Here is an 18269-nt window from a genome sequence, read left to right as displayed (position 1 = left end):
CGCTCGCTATAAAGAGTGCTGTTAGTATTCGGCAGTGAAACAAGTCAGTTTCTACCTGTGAGCTATCAATTGGCCAGTTCTCTATTACAAGAATTTGCTTGCCGGATTTGATGTTCCAAATGTCAGCTGTGTAACATCTTCCTCGGAGAGGACAGGGAAGTCGATCGAGCATCACCTTTTGTACAATGAAATGTATGGAGATAACGAACAGTATTCAAAAGTCCATTAAACAATACAAATTTTGGAGGAGAACAACACGGACCTCTAAAACTTCAGAGGTGGGATCAGGTGCTATTGAGGAGTGAGCATCCCCTGCCAACTGGTCACACCCGCCGTGTGCTCCTTGTCATGATCGGGTAATAACGAAAAAATCCGTCGACAATTCAGTATGTAAATAATGGCCTAACAATTAGTATGAAAAACGTCAGTCAGCATTTGACTTAATGATAAATTGTATTTGCTGACAAGGTCAGTGTATGAAAGATCTTTCAAGACATTTTCATTCTACTTGGCCAGGGGGCATCATTGAAACCATTGCCAAAATAGTTCATATCATTCGTTTTCAAAAGTGATCTGGTCGCCTTCATGGCGCAGTGGTTTGAGCGTCTGATCTAGAGTCGCGGAATAAGGAGCTGATCCTTACGTCGCAGGTTCGAATCCACTGCGGGACGTGGAAACCGATCCTTCGGATGGCACCGTATAAACCGAGGACCCGTGTCGTAGTAGGTGTTGGCACGAAAAAGATCCCTCACTGCTCAAATGCACTGAGTGAAAAGTATAGGTATAAATTAGCAGCCCTACACCGGCAATTGGTGGCGCCCTTTTACGAGTTAAAAAATTCTTGAGAGGGACCTTAAACAACAAACAAAGTGATCTGTACTTATTTACAGTTACCTTTGTCTAATCCATCACTTGTACCAAAGAAATTGGCCTGATCAGACAATATTCCGGATTAGACAATGTTTTTAACAATTGAATTTATTGAAAGGAACCTAAAGTTTACGTCGTATTAGGCAAGACTATCTAGAACATCTGAATAAGACAAGCTTTATTGTTTTAAACAGCAGACGATTCTTATATAGTCACTGATTGAAGGGATGTGTGAGTTGCTGACAACATTATCCAAAAATCACCATTTTTTTTAAGTTTACTGTTGGCAGCCTCAACTACCCATCGCATGCTAGTGACCATTCTTCATGTATCTGCTTCGATAGTGCTATTCATTTTTGCAAGATTTTGGTAGAAAGACTGGCTTTTTTAATCCATTCATTTAGAGAATCTATTGAGGCACGGAATCCCCTTATCTATCATATCATTTTCGGTGAATTGACTTGTTATCAGAGATAAGTCTTTATGCACAGAATAGGAGAGTCGATGGAATTTGTACGGCACTATTTAATAGTATTTTTGGTATATATATATATATATATATATATATATATATATATATATATATATATATATATATATATATATATATATATATATATAAGTACCATCTAGTACTAAATGACAGTCTTTGAAAAAGAATACGAAAAAAGGTGTTTTGGATTTTCTTAAATACTTTATCTGGTTATATGGTCAATACCAAGATAATGGGATACGAAATTTTTAACGATCGCTATTCTAGCACTTTCAGTGATTTTCGCCACTTGTCGCCTACATCGAAATCCACATAAAGTGCCCACCAATCCATGTAATAAGCATTTAGCTGGCAAAATGATTACTTTGCCATGTATAAGGATTTCAGAATCTTCAAATTTTTTTATCACAAAAAATCAAACTGTTTTCATTGAAAAAAAATACAATAAAAATGATCGAAAGATAGAAATAAGTAAATATTAGATAAAACTGAATTGTGGTCTCCCGCTTTCGGTATCTTAGTGGATGGGATGTCATTATTTATGGCATATCATAACTGTCTTGTCTGTGCATACATAATTTATTGAATTAATAACAGTTATGGCAAAAGTTATAGCTTCTGAAAACTACATTAAACTTCAACATTAAGGTCATGAGGTCAAATATCATAATACAATCCGAAAGGTCTTGTCACAGTTAATGCACATGTGAAAAAAATAACAAAAACCAGATTATGTAATCGGAAAGGTCTTGAAACAAGTAATGCACATGTCAAATGTAAATGCCGTATCTTTTCTCATTCAAAAGTTTTCAGCAATGTTAATATTTTTGAAAATTAGGTCAAACTTGAAGGTCAAGGTGATGGATTAAAAATCATTGTACATTTGGAAATGCTTGTCACAGGTAATACACGTGTCAAATATAAATGCCCTTCAAAAGTTTGCAAACTGATAAAATGTTTGAAAATTAGGTCAATCTTGATGGTCAGGGTCAGGGGGTCAAATATAGTACATTCGAAAACATTTAGAACAGGTAATGCGCTTGTCAAATATGAACACCCTATCATGTGCCGTTCAAAAGTAATCACCAAAGCTAACATTTTTGAAAATTAGGTCAAACGTAAAGGTCAAGGGTAAAAAAATCATAGCATGCTCGGAGAAATCTTGTTACAGGTAATGCACAGGTCAAATATGAAAGCCCTATCTTTTTTCTCAATCAAAAGTTATAAGCTAAGATAATTTTTTTGAAAAGTAGGTAAAACTTCAAGGTCAAGGTAAAAGGGTCAAAAACCATAGCATATTTGGAAAGGTCTTGTCACAGGTGATGTACATATATAATATGAAAATCCTATCTTTTCTCATTAAAATTTTATGACCAATTTAATGTTAAAATATTTGAAAAGTAGATCAAACTCCAAGGTCAAGGGGTCAGAAATCATAGCATGCTCGGAAAAATCATGTCAAAGGTAATGCACTTGTCAAATATGAAAGTCCTATCTTTTCTCAATCAAAGGTTATGAACAAAGATAAAATTTTTGCAAAGAAGGCCAAATGTCAAGGTCACGTAGTCAAAAATCATAGTCAGTTTAGAAAGGACTTGTCAGAGGTTATATACTTGTATAAAATGAAAATCCTATCTCTTCTCATTCAAAATTAAAGTTTAAAATTTAATGTTAAAATTCTTCAAAAGTAGATCAAACTTCAAGGTCATGGGCCATTTCCATGGCCATTTGGAAAGGTCTTGTCACAGGTAATATACATGTGAAATATGAAAGCCCTATCTCTTCTCATTCTAAGGTTATGATCAAGTTTTTGTTACTGACAGACGAATGAGATGTAATGCCCCCTCGCTTTCGCGAAAGTGGGGGACAAAAAATTACGTTTGTTGATGGCAAGTCACAAATACTTGGTCAATTTAAGTCTTTTTTCCTCTTTGTTTCAACTTTAAAGACATAATTTTTAAAGTTCTAGCAGAAAGAAACTGTTTTATACTTTTTAATTTAATATCTCGGAAATTAATCCTTGATCTTAATAAAAAAAATCTTGGTAAGCGAAAATCATTTACAGAGAATAATCATGAAAAAAAGGATACAAGCTATCAGAGTTATTGCTCTTGACAAGCGCTGTCTAGTGAGTGGAATAGGAAAGACATAGGTTTTCCCTACTGCCAATACATGATATAATATTTTCAGCTATTACTCCATACTCTGCTGTTAATTATAATGGGGTCATCTTTTAAAAAAAATGTTTTTTTGCCGTCTTCCGACTCAGGGTAAAAAACTGGGTCCGTAGCTGGATGGGAAAATATTTTTTCCTTAAAAAGTTCAACAAACATATTGACAGGATGAGAAAATTCAGGAATAAAAAGAACAAGCTAATTCAGAGAATCTGTGTCTTCCGCTTAGGGAAAAAAGAAGAGCATGCGCAGTTCTAAGGAAGGGCGAGGGGTCGGACCCCCTCCATGGATTTGTCGAATTATTAAATGTATACATGTATATTGAAGCAAATAAAAATCCCTATATGGATATAAAGATTTGATTGCTTATTCTTTAAAATGTGTATTGAAGATTCTTTTTATATAGAATATTTATCACACTGTAATAATGATTTTATATGTTGAATACTATCATTTAGTAAATCAAAATTTTAAAAAATCCCAAAAAAGGGGGGGGGGGTCGTCCGGGATTAAAAATACTAAGCAAGAATCATATCCCTAGACCACAGAAGCACTTAAAAATACGTGAAATTCAATGCCAACATTAGGTCACATATAATGTTTATATTCACGTTCGATATTGTCAAAATTTTACACAATACATGGTGTCTAATTTAGCCTTTACTAAACAGTTCTAATAGGTGTAATTAGAATATAAAGTTCCGCCGACAACCTGTATTATATGCAATAACTTTCCACATGCCTCTGTGCTAAAAATAGTGCTAAGCGACTTTTAATACAATAAAAAAAAAACGGGGTTGGACATTTTGAGAGGGGGCGAGAGAGGCCATAGGGAGTTACGGTGTAACATTTCATTGCAAAAGCTCAAAAGCTTATTGAGATATCTCCCGGAAACGAAAGTGTTACACACAGGCAGAGTGTATGAATTTACGACCTTGAACTTCGACCTTTTGACCTCAAAATCAATAGGGGGTCTTCCTTAGGCCACAGGGAGTTGTTATGTAAAATTTCATTGCAACAGCTCAAAGGATTCTCGAGATATCGCGCGGAAACGAAAGTGTTACAGACACAGAAAAAATAGATGGACGGATGGACAGACCCAAATTAATATAACCCACTTTCAGTGAAAGCGGGGGACCAAAAAAAATATCGTTTCCTGGAGGGAAAAAAGTTTAGAGTAGGGCCATTTTTAGCCAGTCAGTCGAGAGAGGGCAAACAAACAATTTTTTAAAGATGGCCTGGAATAATGGAAAATGGTCATCTGAGTTCATGCTGTACAATGCAACGCCTACAAGACTTTTCCGAAGCTAAGTCTCATTCAATTTTTGCGTGTGTAAAATCTGCATTCTCCAATTATGAATTTGGTTGTTTATCTTATATAAATCTTGATTTTACCAGACTCTTCTGTTTTAAATTATTATATAAACTGGAAACACAGGGATAAACAGAGAAAATAAAGTTAACAGAGAGCAAAGGACAAATTGGTTCAGTATCATTAAGATAAAGACAGGCAGATTGAAATAAAACTGAATGACTTTGCACTTAGGGACTTAACTTTTTAAAATTATTTAATTGACATCAAAAATAATAAATGAAATAGAAAATTGTAAATATTGCATATTTTAAGTGCTTTTCATTCCTCAAATTTTGCAAATTATTCATGTTTTGTACGAAGTGAAATACTTGCAAAATACCAACTTTTCAGAATCATATTTCTTTTAGAAGGGGTTAAGAAACTGTATTATTGTTTAATGTCCCAATCAAGAATTTTTCACTCGTATAGAGACGTTTCGAAGGGCCCGTGACTTTCACTCTTAATGCCGTGTGCTTGGCCAAGGAACAGTCACTAATTATGTTTACGTCTTAGGCTTGACACGGAGCGGCGAATGAGAACCGCACTCGGGCCTCCCGATCACGAATTGAGCGCCCATAAAAAACCATCTTAATTATTTAACATTGGGAATTGGGCTTCTTTCAATACTCTGATACCTTATTCATTCAACCTTCTTAATTTCAGAATTCGTGAAGCTGATGTGCACAAAGTATCCTCTAACGTAGTCTGAAGACTCCAGAAACGATCTGACATGTTTCTTCTGTTCGATTTTGTTGTTCATCTCCCTACTGGAAAGACGGACGACATAACTAATAATGAGGTTCTCTTCATCGAAGTCATTTTCTTTGACAATTGACAAAGGATCTCATGAAATGAGAAACAGTTGTACATTTCCTATCCCTGTAATTATCGTCATGCATTGGTCCCTCTACATATAATTACTATTCCATGTCAATTGTTTCCTATTTCTCTATTAAAAGAAAGTGGGAAAAGGGGGTAGAGTCGAATCTCAAGAATGTTGTTTTGTAGAAAGCTTTTTCTTCTTTCAAAACCATACAATTATTGTACACATTACAACAACGAACTTATTTACAATAGTTTGAGAAATATTAAAACAAATTGATAATAATGAGAGAGTGAAGATGATCTCAATTTTATGCAAACGGCATAGTGTATCCAAACATGTGAAGAAGCAAAATTAATTAATACATATAATAAAATCTCAGCATACTTGTTATTCTTTCTATTTAACTGCAGTAGGCTAAAGCCATTTTCTCACCAGAGGGCGCGCAACGCAAGCTTCATTTCTCCTCGTCTCAAAGGTAGTCCCACAGGCAGTTGGAGTAGAAAATAGTTCTAAACAAAATGTTTTGATGTTTTGTTTATATTTAAAATATAAAATAAAGTATGATTCTAATATAGGAAACGTATCTTTACCGTAGAAATGAAATTTAAAGTTAAAACTTGGCCATTTAACCTCTATACAGATTCTTGCAAGTAACTGCAATGTACCGCGCCCTTTGGTAGGGATTGGGCTAGAGGGGAAATACTACCCAACGCATTTAATGCCACATTTGATTTATCTTTTTAATTAATTTCAAAGCATCGCATACTTCATGTTGCAAATCTAAATTTTGTTAGTAATGAGAATATTAGAATTTATTTACATGTGCAAATTTATTTACATGTGCAGAAGAGCTAATGTACTTTGGAATATCATTTTCATATTAAGAGCAGAACATCTCAGACGTGATGATATACTTAGGGGAGAAGAGTTACTTTAGATCTTAGAATTGCCAAATAAAGATCTATACCACGAGTCAGTTAATCAGTACATAATTATTTTCACTTTGTACAGAAATATAGAGATTAGAGACATTTGATGTGTTAAAAGTCCCAATTTAAATGTGACTGACCTTATTCTTCATGCTTATTTTAAGTATTTTAACTGTTATCAATAAATATTAAAACCGTTTTTCTCCGTCAATTTGTATTTTCACCGTCCCGGCTATTGAGATTGTATGGGAAGAGTTGACTAATTGTACATGTATTTGTGTAAGCTATGCAAAAGAGTCAATGAACTGAGCACTAGAGTTTTTAATGCAACCTCTTCTGATCTTTCACAATTCTGTCTTTTCAACCTAAATCGCTAATTTACATTATTATTCACACTGAGAAAAAATATTAACATTTATTGTAGCCTTTAATTACCACCAAAAAATAAAATATCGTGTAAATGAAATGTATTTAGCAGTCGTTAACAAAAATATTTTCTAGCACGCCTGCAGATAAAGGCTAAGAGCTGGTTTATCTCGATCACAAAGAAAATAATATTAGCAAAGCGAGAAGCGAAGTCATATCAGTGAGCATATATTAATTGACAGTGAAATGGTAATTTATAATTTCAGAAAAAAATTGATTGCTTGACTGTAATTTGGCGTACAAAGTAATTGAATCAGAACTAATTAAGCCTTAACAAACGTTTATTGAGAATGGGTGTGCTAAGACCATTCCAAGGTTTTTGTATGTTTAGTGTCCGCGTGCGCCTTGAAATTGGTTTTTGACACCCCATGTCAGGAAAAAAAACAAACAAAATCAAGACTTCTGAGTCCTGAAATTGATTATTCAGGTCGATATCTTCGAATTCTGTCAATTTCTCTAAATACATGTATTTGTCTACAATATGTCATACTAGGTATAATTTAAGGAGGGATTCTTCTCATATTTCTAGTATCTAAAAATCAATGAAATTTTAACAGAATCAAGAAGACAATATCACTAAGTGATGGTATCAGTTATATTAAATTTGACCGTTTTATATTAGAGGCAAGGTCAGGTCAAGGTCATTATCTTTTCCCTGGATATTAAGAATGAAAAAATTACATTTGCCAATCATGCAATGCTTATTTCTATTTCAAAAGATTAAATGTTTTTCTTTTTGCATAGAGAGATATTACCATATAGGGTCTATAAAATGATATTACCAAAGTGACATAAATAATTTAACTAAAGTGGATATTGGCTAATCCGAATTTTCTCTATTTTTCTTAAATTTAGAGAATATTTTAGTTATATTTTTTTTATGCTTCCGATATTTATATTTTCTTATTTTCACATATGGTAAAGTTGTCACTAAAGATACAAAATGTTATAAAACAAAAAATGTTGATCGTTTAGTAAGAGAGAAAAAACACTTTTTACGGATGTTTGGCTCAAATCTGTACTCAGATTAGAAGCTTTTAAAAGTTTGTTTGGAAAATCATATTTATTTGATATATTTTAAAACTTTAGTCCCTTATTATTGATTTAACTTACATTTAAAAATTTCTTCAGGTTTTTGTATGGAAGGGAATTACCGCCAAAAGTCTGTATATCCTGCTTTTATTCTTATTCTGCCTACCTCTTTATTCTTTGTTATTATTGTAACTATGTGTCACTTTATTTTTTTCATATTCGTCTTTATTACATTTCACTTTGAACTTTTTTCATTCTTCATTTTGTCCTTACATCTATGTTGCCTTATTCTTGTAAATACGTTCTTCTTTCTTTCAAATTGATACAATTTCTTTAATAAATAATTATGATTATCTCTATTACAAATGTAAATGCAGTCACGCAAACCATGAAGCACATTCAACGAAGACAAATACAAGTAGTGTGAATTTAATGCGGCATTAAAACGGTAGGTGGCATGGTGTTCGCGGCGAGTGTTGGTAAAATTAGGTACGCAAACCCGGGCCGGAGTTATTCGAGATTTTTTTATTTTCTGCCTTAATACTTTATCAATCGAACCCGAATTTTCAAATGATGTATATTATAGGTTCAGGCATGTACCCGGTGTCGTTCCCCCTGACGACTGGCTAGATAGTAAGACTTCCCCTTGAGGACTTCTCCAGGGAAAGTCTCGCTATATAGTCAGTCTTCCCCCTTCATAACAAAATTTTCCCCTTTAATTTAGTTTACGAATATTTTTTTTTTATTGTAAAACAATGTTTATATACTAACGTTTTCAGTGTTTGGATGAAAGTTCTCCGTCCTATATGAATTAAATAAATAAATAAATATTAGGAATAAATAATTAAAACATTTTAATAGTGATTTTTATAATTAAAACATTAATTTAACCGTGCAGGTAAACATTGGTAAATTGCACGTTTCTACGGTTATGACCTCTTTACTGTTAAATTAACTGTCTAAATTTTCTTTTGATAAGAATCGTCTCGGAACAATTCAATAATCTGCTGTGCACGATAAATTTTTAATGCGCACTTTAATATTTATTGATTCATTTGAAAAAAATGCATCTTTTAATATATATATATATATATATATATATATATATATATATATATATATATATATATATATATATATATATATATATATATCATTAACTAAATATGCAATATATACATCGTCGATGTAAATAAAATCCAAACCAAACACGGAAGGAGAAGTCTCACTATGGTCGTTTAGGGCGGAAGGCTCACTATATACACTGTAGTCAATCCTGGAGGGGAAGTCTCACTATATAGCCAGACTTCCGGGGGAAGACTCACTATGGAGGATGTCTCACTATATGACACCGGTAGCGGGGGAGGGGGGGGGGGGGCTGGCCACCAAACAATTTTCTAGTCATAACTTTTTACTACTGAAATGGTTCAATGAAAGTCTGGTTCCCCTCCCCCTCCTCCCACTTTTTGTTCCAGTATAGTCAAATAAGGGTCATGTAATTAGTGATGTATGAGTAAAATTTGGTACTGAAAGAGGTTGGACCCATCCCCCCCCCCCCCCAATAGAATTTTCGAGTTTGAAGAATTTTCCTCTTTTTTGTTTTTTTTTTCCTTGTTTGTTGTTTTTTTCCTTATCAAGTTTTAGGTAAAACTTTTTTTTTCTCTGGCTGCCCATTTCAAAAACAATGCTACGTCTCTAAGTTTTATGTGTTTTCGCTGTAAAAATTGCCAATATTTATATTCATGTATTTATATTTTGAAAATCTCAATATTTTAGATTATTTTTTGCGATTTTTGATTTCCAATTTGCTAAGATGGGTAGGCAATATCAAGCCGACATTTTACGTATTTTTTCCAAACGAGATATTGACAAAATAATTTTTTGAGTTATTCTGATGTCAAACACCGTGTGCTTACTAGCGATATTTATTTCTTTATTGAAAAGTGGTATTTCTATACAAAAAATTAATACATATTTTCATAAAAACCGGGGAAGTTTCTAGTATGCCCCGGTCTAGCCTGGTTCCGGCCACGCCTACCCATGACGTTCCGCACTACTATGCAGAGCATTATGGGTTAGCCGAAACCAGACTAGCCCCGGTCCCCAGAATCACGCGACTTTGCATGAACAGTTATTATCAAGAAATAAAGAAATGTCAGTTCAATTTATAAAGGTATACTAGTAATTACCAAAATATTTAATGTTTTTTGTATCAATAAAATTGAAATTCAATTATCCGACAAATAACTTGAATAGAGTTATATTTTTTCAGATGACTGAAAATACACAATTATTTTGGAGTTTTCATCATTGATCCAGTTTTAGTGACCCAATATTTTCTTAAAACGTGTAATTTAAAGCAACAAAAGCACATTTGAAAGAAGAAATGCTTATAAATAGTTAAAATATAATGTTTAACATCAGAATAATTTATAAATTTATTAGCTATTTGTCAAAAAAACACGAAAAATGTCAGTTTGATACTGCCTTCCCATTTTATCAACTTGGAAATCAAATATCTTCGAGAAAATCTAAAAAAAAAATTGAGCATTTCGGGGCAATTTTACCGCGTATACAAATAAACCTTTAACTAACATAACTTGAAAATTTGGGTTCGATTGATAAAGTATTAAGACAGAAAATTAAAAAATCTCGAATAACCTCGGCCCGGGTTTCCGTACCTAATTTTACCAACACTCGCCGCGAACACCCTGCCACCTAGCGTTATAATGCCGCATTAAATTCACACTACTTGTATTTGTCTTCGTTGAATGTACAGCAAAAACAGCCTTGGTGTCCTCTCCTCAGATCTCGATAAACTTTCCAGTCCTAATACCAATGGGCTCGAAAACAACCTTCTCCCCAGGGGGAAGTTCACCCTTTTACGACACGACACATTGCATTTAGCAGGGAGGAAGGTATCAGGAGATACTACACCTCAGTAAGTTAAATTACTTCTCTTGCACAGGAAAAATGCTAGACAAGCCTTTCGCCAGATTATTTTCCAAACATTTCGATGTCTTACACAGGACGAAAGGAATAGATGGAAGTTCGAACTTGTCTGGAAATTTTTAATCTTTCTACGACAAAAGTTAGTTAATGAAATTGTGTGTTCATGCAGCCTTCATTGTCTTATTTAAATCCGTCCGACTATATAAGAAAACAATTATGGTTCTTTTTGTGGTGATTCACCTGGAAAAATGTCAATATTGACTTAGGCGAAGCCACTACAATACTATTTACGTAATGTTTCATATGATATATCTTATACACGTAATTGTTTGAATGTGACGAGTTTTATTTTTAGCTTTAAACATGCATTATTATATATCATGAAAATATTTGAAATATAATTGAAGATATTTTGAGGAATCGAAGAGCCCGAAACTGATTTTTTTAAAAGTTGTATGGTAATATTAAAGTAAAACATAACAATCATTCTGTCAGTGAGAGAATTGCGTTAGCATTACTAGTCCCCTACCTACAAGTGTAATCTGGTTCCCATTAAAAATTGAAAATGCCGTAATTCCGTAAAAAAAATCATTGAAGCGGAACATAATGCAAAATTGATCTATAACTCGTCAAGATAGACTCACTTACCAAAAATCAACCCAATGTCTGCAAGCATTTAGAAAAAAAGTAAAAAAAAAAAGAAGAAGAAGAAAGAAAACCTAGTGGGAAAGACTGACAGACGGAGGGACAGACATACAGGGGGCGGACAGAGAGACAGACGAGGAGGAAACCTTTAGTCCTCTCCAGTTTCACCGGTATTTTTCTAGACCGTTTATTTTGTACAATGGGAGAAATGGTTAATCTTTTGTTTAATATTCATAATTACCATTACTTAATACTTGAGTTAAAATTTGTGTCGCCTCTGTTGTAGGAGGATTATTCTGTGTCATAAAACGAACACGACACCATCTAATATTGTCTGCATAGCGGTCTTTTAAGTACACATTAAAAACTTGGAGCTCCTCGGGTGGCTTATGCCTCGCACACTAACCTCAGACGTGAACGGTGTTCTACCATTTTGCCAATCAATCATGTGATCCAATTCGAAATTCCTCCAAATATTATTCCTTTGAAATCCTTTGAGTTACTTTGTGACACGCCCAACACTATGTTTCTGCTTTCAGAGATTATTGACAGAGGGTTGTAATCAAAACCAATATACACGGAAGAATAAGACAAGATAGGAAACTTTTTGGGTGAACATTAAACAGAGTGAAATATGAAATGAGTTTAAAGGCAGTTCCGGTGGAGAAATGCATCAATTTGATGCATATTCCTCCGCCAATCAGATCCGAGGTTTGTATGGAGAGTAGCGGAATCAGCCTAGGTTTGAAGATAGCACATTAAATGGAGTTATTCAGTGACATTCAGAGACGGCGAAACCCCGAGAGTGATGAAACGTGTACATGTTTAATTCAACTGCCGAATAGTGTGAAATATTCAATTGTTTTTCTGAACAGGAAAAAAAAGCTTCAACTGTAAACTGTACATTACGTGTTGATCAAAAAAAATTATGCAACTTCGTTTTGAACTCTGACAATTATGTTCATCATTTCATTGTTTGCAAAGATGCAAATGTACTTGTTAAATTTGACAATTTCTTATAAAATTGGATGCAATTAATTTTGATTGTAATATCGATATTTTTTTTTAGTTCATCGTGTGCAGAAATGAATATGTACCACTATCAGTCAAGTTTTTCTTTCAGTTCATTGCCCGTTGAAATTTACATGATTTCCGCTGCCAGTTCAGTCATGGTTTGTGGAAATGTCAGTTGCATAAGCAGATGTTAGACGAAACTTCTTCGTAAGTCACTAAATTTATCGACTTGTGATTGCCAGACAGTTCTATCACCATAATTATTAATTGAAACCTCAAAATGTATTTATAAGGTTATTCGTTTTTGTCTACTTTGACCAAGAAACATAGTTGTGAAATTTTCTCAACAACTGCTTAGAGAAATAGACACTTCGAAATTGAAGTAATAATCTATCAGTAAAAATCATGGTAATTTTTATTGATTAAATCTATTCATATCTAATTTAACTTTCTATTTAGAGATGTTGTTTGCGAATTGTAAAGAAAATTAAAGGCACAGAAATTACTGCATCTCTGGTTTTATATGTACAATAAATATCTACATAAAAAATATTTAATATAGTTAAATATATAGAATTTTCATTAAGTGTAGCAATTTTTTGAATGGATTAATTTGCAGAGAGGAAATATTACCATCTTTCAAACCCTTAGTGAGCCAAAAGAGATCGCTTTACATAAGATTGATTGCATATTGTTTTACTCCGAATCGGCAGTTTTTTAGCCATACATCGGGGTGGAAGATTATATCAAAAAGCCGGTTTTTGAAAGTTTTTTGGGTTTCTCTGACGGCCACCAGTTTGCCTACTCTCTATTGAAAACCAGAGAAACGATCTTTTGCGTGCTAAGGGGATTTCATTACACGGGCCGCCTTTTAAAGTTCCATCCGACGGACTAAAAATTAAAAATATGTTGATAGTTAAAATAAACCTGACCTCATAGGTTCATAAAGTTACGTAGATTTTTTTTACATAAGAGAGAAATCGCACCTCTCCAACTGGTAAGACACAACATCTACTCTCAAAGAGGGAGTTATGTTCAAACAAGAGGCACATGGGCCACAACGAACAACTGAGTCAATATGGTCCTGCTGTTCTTCGTCAGCAGATTTCTTCTATTTATTCATATGTGCATACCCTACCCCCAGGTGCCATGATTTGAATGAAATTGAATCTAAACTTTCTGAGGATGCTTCTATATTCATATAACTAATCATGGTTTTGCTGTTCTTGAAAACGGATTTTTAAAGATATCTAACACCCTACCCTGAGAGGGGGGGGGGGGGGTCATGATTTGAACAAACTTGAATTAACACTACCTGAGTCATATCGATATGACTAATCATGGCTTTGTTGTTTTTGAGAAGAACATTTTTAAAGATATTTCCTAAATATGTTCTTTTGTAAAACTTGGATCCCCCATTATGGCCCCACCCTACTACTGGAGGATGCCTTGAACAAACTTGAATCTACAATACTTGGGGATGCTTTTTAAAAGATTTTTAAAGATTTTTTTTTTTTATATATTCCTGTGTAAAACTTTGATCACCTATTGTAGCCCACCGTACCCCCGGGGTCATGATTTGAAAAAAAAACGAATCTACACTAGGATGATTCCATATCAATATGACTAATTGTGGCTTTGTTGTTCTGGAGAAGAATATTTTTAAAGATTTTTTCTATATATTCTGATGAAAAACTTTGATCCCCCATTGTTGCCCCACCCTACCGCCAGGGGTCATGATTTGAACAAACTTGAATCTACACTACATGAGGATAATTCCATATCAATATGACTAATTGTGGATTTGTTGTTCTTAAGAAGATTTTTACTTTTCCTATATATTCCTATGTAAAACTTTGATCCCCCATTGTGACCCCACCCTACCCTCGGGGGTCATGATTTGAACAAACTTGAATCTACATGTACACTATATAATGAAGGTTTCACATAAGTTTCAACTTTTCAGGCCCAATGGTTCTTGAGAAGATTTTTAAAAGATGACACCAAATTTTCAAAAATTCTTAATTATCTCCCCCTTGGAAGAGGGCTTGGCCCTTCATTTGAACAAATCTGAATCCCCTTCATCCGAGGATGCTTTGTGGCAAGTTTGGTTGATTGACCCTTTGGTTCTGGAGAAGTCGAAAATGTGAAAAGTGTACAGACAGACGGACAGATAGACGGACTACAGACAAAATGTGATCAGAAAAGTTCACTTGAGCTTTCAGCTCAGGTGAGGTAAAAAGTTTATGAAGGCCATTATCTTTTTTCTTTACGTTTAAATTTATATTATTGTATCTTTAAAAATTGTTTTCTTTATAAATCTATACTAAAAACCGTCTAAGGTTCCCAATGTTTTACCGAGTGATCCAAACCAAAAAAAAAAACGATGTTGAACCGCAGAGTGAGATATTGGACATGTCAATGAGATATTAGACCCCTTACGTCACACTGTGGACGGGATCAGCTATATCTTATATGCATTCGTTGGCGTTTGACAGAACCTGAAGGAATTGACCGAGTTAAAAACTCGGAATCCAGCACATGTTAGGAAAGTAAAAGGTATAACAATCCATTTATTGACGGTGTTCAAAATACGTTTTGCTGACCCCTCAAACTAAACTGTTTGCCTTACTTAAGGAAAGCAGTTTGATTCTTGGGACTTGCAAGACGCACGTTGCTTTCGAACCCAGTCATAAAGTATAATGTTGAATTCAGAGCTCGATTCCGATTTTCAAGTACAGCCAACTTCGTCTTTCGATAACACATGACCGTGACGGTCGAATGAATTCTTTTAAATACTGCACAAAAATTTCTTCGCACAAAAATTGCTTTGGCGCAGTTGATTGCCACTGATATTGAGTTTTTAGGTCACCTGAGTCACTCAGGTGACCTATTGCTGTCTGTTTTTGTCCGTCGGCGTTCGTCGTGCATTAACATTTGAACATTTTTAGCTTCTTCTCTGAAACCGCTCAACCATTTTCAACCAATTTTGGCATATAGCACCTTTGGGTGAAGGGGAACAAAAATTGTGAATTTCATGGTCCCTGCCCCCCCCCCTGGGGCCTGAGGGGTGGGGCTAAAACCACCAAACTTAATGCAATCTTTAAAAATCTTCTTCTTCACTCCTGGACATCAAGCAGTCAAACTGTTGGCATGATTGTAATAAGGATTGAGCCCTCTACCAAAATTGTGAAATTCATGGCCCCAGAGTCAGGGCTTGTGGTGCTAGGGTGGGGCTATATACATCATATAGTAAATTAAAAGTGCATTATTTCTTTGAAAATCTTCTTCTCTGCTACTGGGCATTAAATAAACTAGCTAAGTACATAGTTATGTTGAGCAAGACTGCCTCTTCCAAAATTGTAAATTTCATGGCCCCAGGGTCAGGGGTTCTGGTGTTAGGGCGGGCTTTATTGATTATATAGTGAAAATGCATTAAATCTTTGAAAATCTTCTTCTCTGCTCCTGGGTATGAAATAAACTAAGTACATAGTTATGAAGAGTAAGAGTGCCTCTACCAAAATTGTGAATTGCATGGCCCCAGGGTCAGGGGTTCTGGTGTTGGGGGGGGGGGGGCTCTATTGCTTATATAGTGAAAATGCATTAAATCTTTGAAAATCGTCTTCTGTGCTCCTGGGCATGAAATAAACTAAGTACGTAGTTATCATGAGCAAGAGTGCCTCTACTGAAATTGTGAATTTCATGGCCCCAGGGTCAGGGTTTCTGGTGTTAGGGTGGGGCTCTTGATTATATAGTGAAAATGCATTAAATCTTTGACAATCTTCTTCTCTGTGCCTGGGTATGAAATAAACTAAGTACACAGTTATGATAAGCATGGCTGCCTCTTCCAAAATTGTGAATTTCATGGCCCCTGGGTAAGGGGCTCTGGTGAAAGGGGGAGGGGACTCTATTGGTTATATAGTGAAAATTCATAATTTCTTTCAAAACATGTTTTTCTACTCCTGGTTATAAAGCAAAGAAACAAGTGTATAGTTATGATGAGCAAGGATGCTGTGGTTCTGTTGTTTCTCTGAGGGGGGAGGGGGGCTCTATTTGATTATATAGTGAAAATATGTGAATTCTTTGGAAATTTTCAACTAATTGCACAGTTATGATGATGAGAGTACCTCTTCCAAATTTGTAAATTTTCATGACCCTATATCATGGGTTCCGGTGTTAGGGTAGGGCTGTGTTAAATAGTGAAAATGCATTATTTCTTTGAAAATCTCCTCTGCTCCTGGGCATATTGGAAGCAAACAGAGTAAAAGTTTTAATAAGCAAGGGTATTTTTACCAGAATTTTGATCATCTGGACCATTTAGTCAAGAGTTCTGGTCCTGGCCAGGGCTCTATTAATTTGTATTCTACTGAGTGAAGTTATTCCCCTTTGCCATTCACCTTTGATAATTAATCACTGTAGATAACGTATTTGAAAGATTAATAGAATAAGAGAATTATGCAAGAACATTTATTGTATAATGCAAAAAGTACTTTCATAGTTTTAATAATCAGGTAGACTTGGAAATAATAGATGAATAAAAATGAAACAAAAATAACCTATCATTTTAAATGTTCTTCAAAGGCCAAGTGAGGCCAATGTGAGAGGTAATAATATAGACATTTTGTTAAAAGTCAGCATGGTAAAAGTGATAAATGGGGGACAGATAGAAAGATACTAGACCAATTATTTTGTTGATCTTAAGACTATTTGAAAAATCCTTGTTACTTAACTAAATCATGAATAGAATGTTTGTATAAATGCATCTCCATATTAGACGTTAAAACCGTGATAAAATATTTGAAAAAAAAAACATGGAAACCTATTAGTGTGTACAAACGCGAGTGTTGTGTAACGTCTAGGGATGAATTTCGGATTTAATCATAATTAAAAAATATAATTATCAAAAAAGGGTTCCGTGCAGTGGTTTAAAATGACCCTAACTTGACGACACTAACCCTTTATACTGGCGTTCCTATGGCCCCACCTAGTATCACTAGGCACAACCATTCACATACGTTTTTGTTTGTTTGTATGTTGTTTAACGTCCCTCTCGAGAATTTTTCACTCATATGGAGACGCCACCACTTGCCGGTGGAGAGCTGCAAATTTTGTCCTATGCTCGGCACTTACGGCCATTGAGCAGTGAGGGATCTTTTTCGTGCCAGCACCTACTGCGACACGGGACCTCGGTTTATACGGTCTCATCCAAAGGACCGGTCTGCACGTCCCACAGTGGGATTCGAACCCGCGACGTTGAAAACTAATGTACACATGGGAATGTTTTCAACTCTGTTGTATACATAACAACAAACACTAGTTAGGTGTTAGCTAGAGAAGATTAAAAGAGAAATGTTCAAAAGTAAGCAAAATGCAAACATGCACAGAAATGAGATTAAAACATAGACAATAAAAAACATACCTTGAAAAAAATGTATGTTGTTTAACGTCTCATTCGAGAATTTTTCACTCATATAGAGACGTCACCATTTACCGGTGAAGGGCTTCAAATTTTGACCTTTACTCGGCACTCAGGGCCATTGAGCAGTGAGGGATC

At 34.7% G+C, this 18269-nt stretch overlaps 1 protein-coding gene and 1 long non-coding RNA gene across 2 annotated transcripts in view; both read left to right on the top strand.

Annotated features, from left to right (window-relative positions):
- LOC133182070 (calmodulin-beta-like) overlaps positions 1 to 6845 on the top strand; it is a 79670-nt gene extending 72825 nt beyond the window's left edge. The window contains exon 5 of the mRNA XM_061316785.1: positions 5555 to 6845. Within this exon, the coding sequence (XP_061172769.1) occupies positions 5555 to 5595 (41 nt within the window). The 3' untranslated portion in view covers positions 5596 to 6845. The remainder of the gene's footprint in view (positions 1 to 5554) is intronic.
- Positions 1 to 18269, top strand: part of LOC133182075 (uncharacterized) — a 262045-nt gene that overhangs the window by 161210 nt on the left and 82566 nt on the right. The window lies entirely within an intron of this gene.

The sequence above is a fragment of the Saccostrea echinata genome, unplaced genomic scaffold, assembly GCF_033153115.1.
Source record: "Saccostrea echinata isolate AGI-Se365-2 ecotype Australia unplaced genomic scaffold, CSIRO_AGI_Sech_v1 ptg000009l, whole genome shotgun sequence".
Classification (NCBI taxonomy): domain Eukaryota; kingdom Metazoa; phylum Mollusca; class Bivalvia; order Ostreida; family Ostreidae; genus Saccostrea; species Saccostrea echinata.
This window is presented reverse-complemented; position numbering and strand designations above follow the sequence as displayed.